Genomic DNA, 12,150 nt, shown 5'->3' on the forward strand with positions numbered 1-12,150 from the left:
TATCATCTAATAAATTGCACATATTTCTAAAATTCAAAAATGTTTCACATTATATCATCTTTTTTCATAAGTTTTTAGTTTCACTTACCTTGGTACCTTGAAGAAAGAAGGTTGAAGAGTTGGAAGCTTGAAGCTTGTTGTTTGACTTAGGTTGGAAGCTTGAAGCTTGTTGTTTGAGCACCACGATGACAAAGAAGGTTGTTGAAGTGTGTTGGTACAGAAGATAGATGGTTTACATAAGATAGATGGTTTACAACTTGTTGAAGTGTTCTTTTGGTTGGAACCTTGAAGTTAATTGTCGCTTTTATTGTAGTGAAATGGGACAAAGAAGAGAAGAGAACTAAGAGAGAAACAAGTTGTTGTGCTTATAAAGTTAGGAACACATAGTTTATATAGAGACATAGATCAAGTTTATTACATCCGTGAATCAATGTTACAACAAAACAAAAGAAGTCACTGTCTGATCCGTGACTGAAGTGTAGCATGAAACAAAAGGCTACACTTTCACCTACTATCCGCGGCTTAACATATAGAAACAAACAAAAGACACCTTCACCTGCAACACCTTCCCACCCGTGACCTGCTAGACCGTGTCCTTTAAACCCGTGACCTGCAAAAGAAAAGACAAGATTTTCAATCAACCAAAAGAGAAGTAATAAAACCATTTAGAGATGAAGCTCTACGATTCAATCAAGCAAAACAACTTAGCAGATTCAATTAAGCTCTACGATTCAATCAAATTAATAAACATTGAAGTAAGCAAAACTACTTAACTGACCAACTAAAGCATTTCTGAGATGAGTTTAGTCTTAAGAGCAATTTCTTGATCAGAAAGTGTTTCCACTTTTTTGGCTAGGAGGCGATCAAGTATCTTTTGTTTGGAGATGGTATTTTTCTGAGCAAGGATGCTATGGATTTGATCAAAAGCTGCCTCGTTTGGCTTTTTTCGCTTCGCTGCTTTGCTGGCCTTAACACCCACCGGCCTCGCCTCTTCCTCCTCAACCACCACCTCCGCATCAGCTTCCTTCCTTTTCTCCTTCGAGATAGCGTGGGATCTCCATTTCTGATCGAACCTCAGTTCCCTCCAGCAGTGTTCTAGTATGAACTTCTGTTTGTAGTCATTGAAGAAGATGTCATGCGCTGCCTTCATGACATCATTCTCACTGTGGCCACTCGCCTGCTCCTTCAACGCAGCTTCATGGCATCCCACAAATTTACAAACCTGCTCATTCACTCTTCCCCACCTCTGCTTACATTGACCCCACTCCCTAGGAGCAGAGCCAATGAGCTGAGGACTGGAATTGAAATAGCCCTCTATTCGCTTCCAAAACGACCCCATTTTCTGTTCATTACTAATTATGGGATCTTTGCTGGTGTTCAACCAAGCACTGATCAACACAAGGTCTTCTTTGGTTTTCCACTTTCTCCTTTCTGGAGGCTTAACTATCCCGGGAGAGTTAACACCTGGCTCAGCAGAGTCTACGTCTATTGGTGGACTGCTCTGCGAAGCTAACAGGTTCACAAACCCGGGAGAGTTAAGGGAAAAAGGGTCCATGTTTGTGGTGTTTTTGTTTGGGTTCGTGTTTAGATGTTTCTGTGAATTTTAAGTGTGGAGTTACTATGTTTTTAAAGTAGTTTGTACGTCTACAATGAGAGCAAATTAAAAGGACTCTACCAACCAAAATTAATTACACAACCCATTACAAAACTACTAGATACCTATGAGCAGATACACATCAAATCATGCGAAACAATTAACTCTTCTAGTACTAGATACCAAAATTAATTACACAAGCTATTAATGTTTGTTTATAAAATATCTACTTGTACATCTAGTTCTCCTTCTAGTTCTTGTTGTGGTTGTAGTTAACTTTAGTCCTAGTTCTAGTTGTACTTCTAGTTCTACTTCTAATTCAAACGACAGATATCAATGAGTCTAACCTTTGGTTGTCAATCGAAGCAGACCTTCTCGAGGGTATCGACCTGCACACTGAGGTCATATACCTGCTCATTGAGGTCATAGACCTGCTCGTTGAGTAATTTAACCTGTTCCTGGACAAAGGATATTTGTGTTAGTCACTGTAAATAAAAAATATGGAAAAAATTATTACAGCGATGAAAGAGGAATGTTTCACTAACCTCAAGTGTCTCGATCTGTTTTGTGAGATGCGAGGAATGTTTCACTAACCAAAAGCTGGGTATGCCATGCAGGCATGAGCATATAATAAGCACGTGTCCACCATTTTTTCTTTCAGAGAGTCGATTCATATCCAAAACAAAAACAAATTTTATAATTGGCATTCCACGTGTATCACGTCTCTGTCAAGGGCTCGCCACTTGTCTCTCAGACACCAGAGCCTGTACTCTTGCCTTTTTTATTCTTATCCTATAAAGTTGAGCTCCTGATTATTCTCTGACCAAGCTGCTTCTTCTCTTCTCTTCTCATTAATTTGCTCAATCTCAAATCTTAGTATCCTCCTGCGTTAGACAGACGTTGTAATGGATTCTCAGGACATCAGGCATCGTGGAGGAGACGACAGAGACGCAGCAACCACCGCTATGGCCGAGACGGACAGGAAACAGGCAGATGACAACAACAAAGGCCAACGCGACCAAAAGAGGGCGATGGCCAAACGCGGTCTTAAATCGCTAACGGTAGCGGTTGCGGCTCCTGTGCTCGTGATGCTCTTCGAAACGTATTTCCTCGGCGGCGGCGGCTACGGCAGTCGTGCTCGGTCCTCGTCGTGGATCCCACCTCCGTGGGTCCTACACGCCACTCGCCTGGCGTCGAGCGGTCTGATGGGCTTGGCTGCGTGGCTCGTATGGGTGGACGGTGGATTCCACAAGAAGCCCAATGCTCTGTATCTTTACTTGGCTCAGTTTACGCTTTGTTTGCTTTGGGGTCCGGTTACGTTCCTGGTCGGGTCAGGATTAGCCGGGCTTGTGGTGTGGTTAGGCCAATCTGCGGCCTTGTTCGGATGCTACAAGGCCTTTAATGAGATCAGTCCGGTAGCTGGTAATCTGGTAAAGCCGTGTTTGGCTTGTGCTGCGTTTGTTACTGCCGTGAATGTAAAGCTCGCAATCGCCTGAGAAAGCCAACGATGATCGATCTTTGGGGATTCCATTCCATGTTTGTTGTAGAGTCGTAATTAAGTGTTTACTTTTTTTTTTTTTACGAGTGTTTTGTGATACATATATTATAAATAAAGACGTTGCTGTGATCCAATTTTCTTCTCAGTATTGGTTACTTACTACCATTTGAAAATGACATCTTTCAAACTTTCATTTAAAGAAATTGCCCCAAAAAAATATGAAGAGAGAGGATAACACACATCTCAAGCTCAAGCAACTGTCTTGGTTACTGTTACAACATAAAGACACCCAAGAGTGTCTCCATTTTCTTAGTAAGGAGAGTGCCTGTTTTTTTGGCGGTTCCTTGAGGGCTTAACGACCAATTCGCTTGAAGTCCAAGACCGGTTGTTGCTGTTCCCAGCAGCAGAATTCTCTTCGGACGTCCAGCAACATAAGCGTCCATCTTCACCCCCAGTCCACCCGAATAAACCTGCGGATCCTCCATACTCGCTAGGCATCTGCAGGACACTCCTGACGACATCTACGTGACCTCCACCAAGAATGGCTTCAGCAGGGCCTATTGATCCAGCAGGGCTTTTATAGTTCACCGGAAAATAACCGATGGTACCTGCGCAGGTTCCACCTACCACCCATAAGTCTTCACCTCCTGGACAATGGCAATCAACAAAATAGTCAACCTGCAAAAAAAAAAAAAAAGGGAGAAAGATTAGGTTTGTCTCTCTCTCTCTCTCTAAAGTGTGAAGAGGAATGAGAGATTATTGACATTATCTTGACTCCAACTATCAGAAGCGAGCTCCCGAGCGTTATCTAGGTTGACTTCGCAGCTTCCATCTTGCCAGTTCCAGATACTAGAAAAGGGAGGGAGACCAGTTCACCAATTAGAGACAATCAGCTCATCAATTAAGCCAGAGTGAGTGTAAAATACCTAAGGGTTTCAATGTGAGTGAGACACCAGAGCTTTTGGTAGGAATCTCCAAGGAAACCTATCTTGCCAACTGAGGTTCCCACGTTGATCACCTAATAAACAAAGGGAAGGGGAGGGGTCTCTCTCTCTCTCTCATGTATTCTTTGGAAAAAAGAAAAGAAAAACTTACAGAGTCGAGATGGTCATCGTCGTTGATATCACCTTCAGTGTTGAAGAGACAAACCAAACCGTCAACAGAGGCAGAAACAAGTTTGTTCCGATTGTTAGGAACAAAGTGTACCTGCAAATTAGACACTTTTTTAACAACAAACTAAAGAGACAAAGAGACTTTAATCGAAAGAGAAACCTGAGTGACGTCGTCCATGTGGGATTCCTCTAAACAAGCAACTTGCTTAGAGCTTCTCCAGTCCCAAAGACAAACCTGCTGCTTGCATCCAGCAGCGAGAAGATGGTCTCCAAAGGAGAAGCTAAAAACCTCTTGACCGTTATCAGAAGCATCAATACACGCTACCTGCTGGAAAGAGCGCGTGTCCCAAGATCTGATGGTACCATCCGAGGAGCAAGAGTGAAGAAGGTCCGATGAAAACGCTATTTGATTGACTGTGTCCGTGTGTCCTTTGAATTCGCCGTAGTATTGAGCTGTCACCGGCGAGTACAGCTTCACGGTGTTGGTCGACAAGGACACCGCGATTGCCGCCCAATCCACTCTAAAAGTTAAAAAAAAAAGGATCTCTCAATTTGGTTTTGGTTTTGGTTTTAAAAGAGGAATAATCGGAGATTTGCTTTGCTTACTTTGGGACAATCTGGAAGACGTAGTCCGACCCGAAGTTGGTCGGTATTGAGTTCTTCAGACCAAATCTCTGAGCTTCACGATTTGCGGACGACTCCACTTCCATCTCCGACAACGCTCTTTTCCTCTGGTCTGGAAGCGAAAGGGTTAGTTAAGTTAGGGTTTGTGATAAGTACCGTGACTGGGCTTTATTAACATGGGCTTATGGTCCATTAGTAGCTCTAAGGTCTTTTATTATTTTGCTTTTAAGTTTATCTTCTTGCTGTATGTACGCACTAACATTAATCAAAAACATAATTAAACAATCAAAAGGGTGAAAAATCCCTAAACGTCTTCATGCTTAATCTTTTTTAATGCTTCTTTCAATCTGTCATGAACACCATGACCTCACCCCTTTGCTTATCAGTTTGTCGATTCGGACGAGTATCAATGATGATCCAACACTCTGCCCACTATCACTGTTGAGTGTTTTCTTTGTGTTTTTTTTTTTTGTCAACTTTCTTTGGGTTTAGTACTAATGAATCAAGCATATGCTAAGAGCATGATTAATAGGGTTTTTAGGGTGAGGTTCTAAGAAACTGCCTCTTAATTTTTAACTAAAAAAATATTTCCTAAAAACTTCACTTTAAAAACTCCCAATTAATCATGTTCTAAAGGACTCCAGAGCATTTTGACTGTGTTTAGTATTACTATTAATTTTTCTTTTACATATACAGTCTCCACTCATTTTCATTTCTATTTCATCTCATGAATCATGAACAATGATATATCTATTTTTCTTAAGTTTTTGAGCGATACATATTACGTATATACTGTGAGTAAGTGTCTTCAAATGCTGACACAATGAATTATAATGTTATATACCATACCATGCAACAATCGCAAAAGCAAAGCAAGAATATGAAGCTGCCGATGACTCATGTGCGTCCGGCAAGAGAGACAAAAGAGTAGAAGAAAAAAGAAAGAATATTTTTTTTACTTACAAAAGAACTAAAGAATATTTGTCTTTGGCAAGTTGGTGTTAGCGGAATCACAGTGTACTATGCTATACCGACAATGCATATATATTTTTTCTCACCGAAAGCTCGAATCTTTTTCTCACAAAGATTCAATCATCTATGGAGATATATGTTTACCAGAATCATTTTAGATTATTAAATTGACAACTTCTCGATACTAGCTTCAACCATATATGCTGATTTTAATGTCCGCACATCGTTTGCAAGTATCTTCCTAGTTTTCTTACGAAATTGGTTTGAATACACAAAATTATATAACTTATTGTTTGATTTCTCTTCCTTTGCTGTAATCTAATTTGTTTATTTTAACATGTACGGAATCATAAATATACAGTATACATTCATGTATTTTATAGTGTATTATATTACAAGCTTACAACGCAATCATTGTAACCAAAACATATCAAAGGTTCTTTTTTTTCTCTCAGAGCAAAGGTATTGTAGACTAGTGCGACAATTGCATGCAGCCGACTTGCCGGCAAAATCTAGCTTGTTGCAATATTACTAAGAACATCTTCAGTCGTCGTTTCTCTAAAAGTAGTTTAGTAACACTTTAATATAACTTGATTAAGTATTTAAATTAAACTTAAAAATAAAAAAAATTGTACCACTCCAAAAAACAGTTGTTGTCATAGTCTCTCAGTATATTTTTTTGCAAGTTTAACGTCTCTCAACAATTTTATTTTCTCTCCCACTTTCTGTTTTCTTACTAATATTATGGGTGAAAAACTCTTGCAATAACACTCCCTTAATGCTTCCCTAATGCGATTAACTCCTCTCCCAATCCAAAATGCAATCATGCATATCGACATATCGTATTATTATCTATCTTTTGATTGTTAACCCTAAAATTAACGCGGGCTAGGCCATGCAGAACACGCACTCACGCATCTTTATGACACTTTCACTAACGTTGTAAATATTATTCACCATTAAACCCACAAAAAGGTGATATTTAATAGCTATGTCGTCTCTTCCGTCTCGATTGTTAACCCTAAAATTAACGCGGGCTAGGCCGTCTCTTCCGTCTCGACTCCGCCCTGCATCTCATCTGTCTCGACCCCGCCCTGCGTCTTCTCCGTCGAAACTCCAAGTCCATCCTCCCCCTGATCTGCCACCGTGTACGTATCCCCCTGTGCTACCTGAAGCTCGCTCTCCGCCAAAACCACCGGACCCTCCTGACGTACCGTTCAATCTCGTGCTTCTTCTGATGTCCGACACAGCCTCTTCTCAACTGGTCTCAAAAACTCCTGATTTGAAATCCCTTATGCTGAATCTGGTGCCTGTGTTCAGTGATGGTGTTATTTCTCTGGTGTGTGTTGATGACACAAGTTTTGTCTCAAAGTGCTTGTCTCCTGCAGTATGCAGTGTGTTCCTTTACTGGTGCGTTGATTGGAGTCTTCACCGTTTCTCACCCAGAGATTTCATATATCCGCCTCTCCCGTTCATTATGCTTGTCATTGTGGTTGTTGATTCAACAATGGGTTGCTCGATCCCCATCCCCAACTCCATCTCCGTCTCTCTTCCTCTTCCATTAATCCAGGTGTTATCTCAGAGATTTTTAAACTTAATATTAGGTGATGAGTTGATATCATTGGTTTGGTATCTTGAACTTTCCTTTGATCTATCTCTGTTTTTCGCTTTGGTGCGCCCCTTTACTGCAGTATGCAGTCCCTTTACTGCAGTATGCAGTTCTATTTCTGTGGTATTCAAGTCCTTATGTGCTCAGTGGCAGCTTAATGGATTGATGCCTCACATATCCATTCATCATGTGAATCGGGTCGTTTACTGTCCGGTTTCCGCTTTTATGGAATTTGTTCTTCTCCCAATTTCATCATCTACTTTATGTGGTTTTGGTGTAGGGAATGTATTGTTGAAGATTAGAGATACTTCTAACACTGAAGTTCTAATCAAAGGCTTTGTAGCCATGTTGAAGATTGTTGATTGTGCACTTGTTGCTGCTTCAATTTTGGGATTTATATCACTGCCCGTGGTCACTAATTTCCAAGGCTTCATCTTACTTTACAGCTCGATGGTCGCTGAGATTAGAGGACTTCTCGACATCATTAGTTGTTTAAGTGCTTTGTATGCCCCTATCTTTCTATGTTGCATTTGCTTCCTTGTAATAGCTGTTTGTTGTTTGCCTTGGATGGCTTTGTCTTCGTGTATGCACACTTTCTCCATTTATGGAGAGTAACTTTTATAAGAGTAAGGTTTGATCAAAAAAAAAAAAATAATAATAGCTATGTTTCGAATCGTATTCGAGAACACCTAATCAGTATTGTTATGACGAAGTATATAAAAGAAATAAAAAGAATCCAAAGACTCACTCACGAACTTGCTATATATAGCACAACAGATTTCAAGCATTTTACAAACTCAAATCAAACAAAACATACATCGACCAAAAAAAGGCTAAAGCTTAATTAACAAAACATACATCGATCTCATGGACAAGGTGATGAGAATGTCGTCAGAGAAAGGAGTGGTGATCTTCACGAAGAGCTCATGTTGTCTCTGCTACGCCGTTCAGATCCTGTTCCGTGACCTTAGGGTTCAACCAACGATCCACGAGATCGACAACGATCCAGACTGCCGCGAAATCGAGACGGCTCTCCTCCGTATCGGCTGTTCCACGGCGGTGCCAGCTGTCTTCGTAGGTGGCAAGCTCGTTGGTTCCACCAATGAAGTCATGTCACTTCACCTTAGTGGTTCTCTCGTCCCCTTGATCAAGCCCTATCAGTCCCTCCTTTACCAGGCCAATTGAACCAACTCGATCGAGATCCTTCATATAATTAATCTTAATATTAGCTCGCTTGTGACAATAACAATTCTTATAGCTAGAGTGTGAGCTCGACGCATACTAGCTACTAGATAGAAATTCGGATGAGTTCTTCTTCTGATATTTTATCATATGTATCTTCTGTTCTATTGTTTAGCATCTTTCGTGTTTCACTCTACTTAATCAACTGGTGTATGTTGATGTACGTGTATAAGTCTCTGTTTAATTATGCTAATGAAAAGAGTGTTCAATATATGTTTACTTTTTTTTTTTTTTTGTTTGGCATTAATTTTTTGGATTTCCAATATTGAAAAGACTTTCCATACTTTTAACAACGAGAGATATTCCAACCGATCGACATGGACAACATGCATGTTCTGATAATACTAGCTAGCTTACTTATGGATTTTAACCAAGAAGGAGGCTTATAAAGAAGAACACTGTATGATAGTATGTTAACCAAGAAGGCGGCTTCAAAATTTTATTTTTAAGAAATTGCAATCTTGTGATGGATGACATTCGATAAAAATATCGAACCTAACTTATTATACTTTCTAGAGGAAAAAAAAATATGTGACATTAACTGAGGTTTAAATGCAACCACATGATCAACTGTGAGTCTTTTAAGGAGTTATTTACCAAATAAAAATAGAAAAATATAGAGAAAGAAAATATGGAAGAGAAAGTGAAAAAGTCTCTCTTTCAGTTGTTGAAATACCCAAACACTAAATATCTTATTTTATTAGTTATATAAATAAATATATATATATATATATATGTATAATTATAAAATTTTAAATAATAATATATTTGAAAAACTTATATGGATTTACTCCCACTGCTGCTGATGATCTTATATTATGCCTGTAATCAATCTAAATTCATATATGACCAATTGATATATCAACGTTTCATTTCATAGTGCACCTTGGATATTGAATATTTAAGAACATTTTAGAATCCCTTCATCATTTTAATGGCTTGAATAAACAATTGTTCCACATCACTGATATATTTCGTTGAGCCAAAAGATTCAAAAAGCTTACAATATAGACCTTTAAGTTTTCATGAAGATATGATTCGCTTTTGAATGCAAAAGGTCGAAGGGAAATAATAAAAGTAGAAGGGGCTTTACAAGATGTGTGGGACAACTTTTCTTGAACTCCAACTACTTGGGATCGTGGGAGTTGGAGGGGAATCTCATCGGGAGTTGTATAAGACGTGTAAGAAGTAAGAACCACATCCACATTCACTTGTTGTCGCTGTTATAAGATCCAAGATTCTTTGACCGGCGCGTGAGAAAAGCATACCCCTATAGGCTACAAATTCGTATCAAAAAGAGAAGAAGATATATATAGAGAACCTCTATGATTACTTCTGAGAAAATGGTCCTTTTTTTGCTTTTTAAAGAGTAACGAAGCTCATGCAAATTCCTTATTATAATTCACCAAAGTGGAATAATATCACATTCGGTTTCAGTTTAGTTTTCTTGGTGCTTAGTAGAACAAAGTTTTACGTTATGCATATGTATATTTTTGGGATTCGAATAGGGTAATTCATCCAAATTGATTTTGAGCTTGTTTGAATTTTTTTTCTCTCTTTTGATGTATTTGACACTTTCCAAACATAACACTGTTTCACCTAAACAGCTTAAGTTTAGTATTTTTGTCACTTTCTGATAAAATTTTCAATTCAGTAAAAATGAAGAAGCAGTATATATATAGTAGGCAATGTGGGATGGAAGAGAGCTGAGCATAAGACATAGACACATAAAATAAAACTCAGAAGTTCACTTACACCGCTTGAACAGCGAGAGCCATACGTTTTAGTGCAATTAGAGTTGTTTAATTAATTGTTTACTTTATGGATTGAACAATAAGAGCCGTAATCTTTAGTACAAGAGAGAGATGTAATTCACATCACACATGCGAGATGTGGTACCCGCATATCTCAACGAGATCACAGTAAAAATTCGAGCATTATAAGGACATGTTGAGTGAAAATGACTTTTTTTTTATCAAACCATACTTGCATTAATCTTAAATATGTTTACGTTCCAACAGAGGAGGAGGATACAAAGAGGCTATTAACAGCCAAGCAAACAACAACAATAACATAAGGGATAAAATGGCGATACAAATCATAAAAGAAAATCATATGAAATCGTATCACAACAAAGTCATAAGCTTCTTCAAAGATCGCATCTAGTGTAACCCGTAGGACCACACACACTGCACCATACGCAGAGAGCATTCGATGGGAGGAAGATCCTTGCAATACCAACGAAACATGTTCATCCAATTCACTCCATATAGGAGGAAATATTAGGAAAGAAGACTGATTTAACTGAGGAACAAGCGGAAAACCATAACCCGCCACATCCATATTCCACGGCTTGAAGAGGACAATGAACTTCTCTTCCACCTGCCACAGAGAAGAGAGATACACAAGCCCAACACCAACATCCGTCATGGAACCCGTACAAGAACTGCATACTGCAGACGATCGCGCCAAGGCGATATAAATGCTCCTAGAGGTCGTAAAGGTAGAACCTAATGAAACTACATCCATCGGTATATCACCAACTAAAGTCCTAAACCTCAATTCCAATGTCACCCACCCAAATAACTGTCTAGAATATTCTAGATTAGCAGAGTAAAAGGAGCTAAGATGACCCTGAAAAACCTTACACGAAAGAGTGGTAGAGAGGTCAAAACAAGAACTGATTGAAAGCCAGTCGACACACCCAAACACAAACCTGTATATCACAGGAGAAAGAAACCCGTAGGTTAATGAAGTGTCACTAGCGGACACAGGGGAACCACCACCACCACCATTCTTTGTAGCCATCCTAGATGGTGGCTTTAGAGTTGAGATCTGGGTAAAAGCTTAAGTAGATGGTATGGAGAAAATACAGCCAAAGACGACTGATGAAACCCCCAATAACAAGAAGGGAACGTCACAGCCTCGAGACTCAGGCGTCAAACTTGGGAAATCCAGATCTGGGTTTTGAGTCATCGCCAGAGGAAAGAGACTGGAAGAGGTGTTGAGGTAGCGAAGAAGAGCAACGACGGCGGGTACATCCGGAGGATCTGGTGGTTCCGGCGGAGTGACGAGAGAGAGGGAAGCCAACGGGAGGAACTTGCACGGTGGTGGGTCAGGAGGAGGCCTGAACAGCGGACAGAGAGGAGCAGTCACCATCATCATCACGAGGAAAGGGGGGGTGGGGGGGCTGCTTCACGTGGTGGAGAGCTAGGCGGAGGTGGAGGAGCAGAGGAGATCCATCCAAGCGGCGTACATCGGGACTCGGGCCTGGGAGGTTTTTCTAGGGCAGGTGAGGTTCTATTCTCATACACTTTTTTTTATTTTGTCTATTATTGCAATTTTGAGTGAAAATGACTAAGAACCGAACAATCTAAGAACGTAAAATATCCACAAAACTAAAATAGTATTACCAGAGCTGGCCCTGAAGAAAAACACTAGAAGTTTAGGTTTTCAGCCTTAATCTTTTTAAATTATTTAACCAGCTAAAAAATCTCCA

General features: G+C 39.8%; 5 protein-coding genes across 5 annotated transcripts; 2 read left to right on the forward strand and 3 right to left on the reverse strand.

Annotated features, from left to right (window-relative positions):
• Positions 1-781: 781 nt before the first annotated feature.
• LOC106428122 (glutathione S-transferase T3-like) lies at positions 782-1,555 on the reverse strand. Its single transcript, XM_013868870.2, has one exon. The coding sequence runs from the start codon at positions 1,553-1,555 to the stop codon at positions 782-784; it is 774 nt and encodes a 257-aa protein (XP_013724324.2).
• Positions 1,556-2,373: 818 nt separating this feature from the next.
• On the forward strand, positions 2,374-3,226 carry LOC106436135 (translocator protein homolog). Its single transcript, XM_013877092.3, has one exon. The coding sequence runs from the start codon at positions 2,500-2,502 to the stop codon at positions 3,088-3,090; it is 591 nt and encodes a 196-aa protein (XP_013732546.3). The 5' UTR covers positions 2,374-2,499; the 3' UTR covers positions 3,091-3,226.
• Positions 3,227-3,265: 39 nt separating this feature from the next.
• On the reverse strand, positions 3,266-5,018 carry LOC111199019 (WD repeat-containing protein GTS1). The gene is made up of 6 exons (XM_022688444.2): positions 4,811-5,018; positions 4,365-4,725; positions 4,188-4,298; positions 4,019-4,110; positions 3,857-3,941; positions 3,266-3,770 (listed from the first exon to the last, which is right to left on the reverse strand). Exons 1-6 carry the CDS (start codon positions 4,912-4,914, stop codon positions 3,402-3,404), a joined length of 1,122 nt encoding a protein of 373 aa, XP_022544165.1. The 5' UTR covers positions 4,915-5,018; the 3' UTR covers positions 3,266-3,401.
• A 3,171-nt stretch (positions 5,019-8,189) lies between these two features.
• On the forward strand, positions 8,190-8,862 carry LOC106436144 (glutaredoxin-C13). The gene has a single exon (XM_013877100.3). It carries the CDS (start codon positions 8,277-8,279, stop codon positions 8,592-8,594), a length of 318 nt encoding a protein of 105 aa, XP_013732554.1. The 5' UTR covers positions 8,190-8,276; the 3' UTR covers positions 8,595-8,862.
• Positions 8,863-10,658: 1,796 nt separating this feature from the next.
• Positions 10,659-11,810, reverse strand: LOC125577954. The gene is made up of 2 exons (XM_048740166.1): positions 11,547-11,810; positions 10,659-11,486 (listed from the first exon to the last, which is right to left on the reverse strand). Exons 1-2 carry the CDS (start codon positions 11,808-11,810, stop codon positions 10,659-10,661), a joined length of 1,092 nt encoding a protein of 363 aa, XP_048596123.1.
• Between the last annotated feature and the right edge of the window lie 340 nt (positions 11,811-12,150).

Source organism: Brassica napus, chromosome A9 (assembly GCF_020379485.1).
Source record: "Brassica napus cultivar Da-Ae chromosome A9, Da-Ae, whole genome shotgun sequence".
NCBI lineage: Eukaryota > Viridiplantae > Streptophyta > Magnoliopsida > Brassicales > Brassicaceae > Brassica > Brassica napus.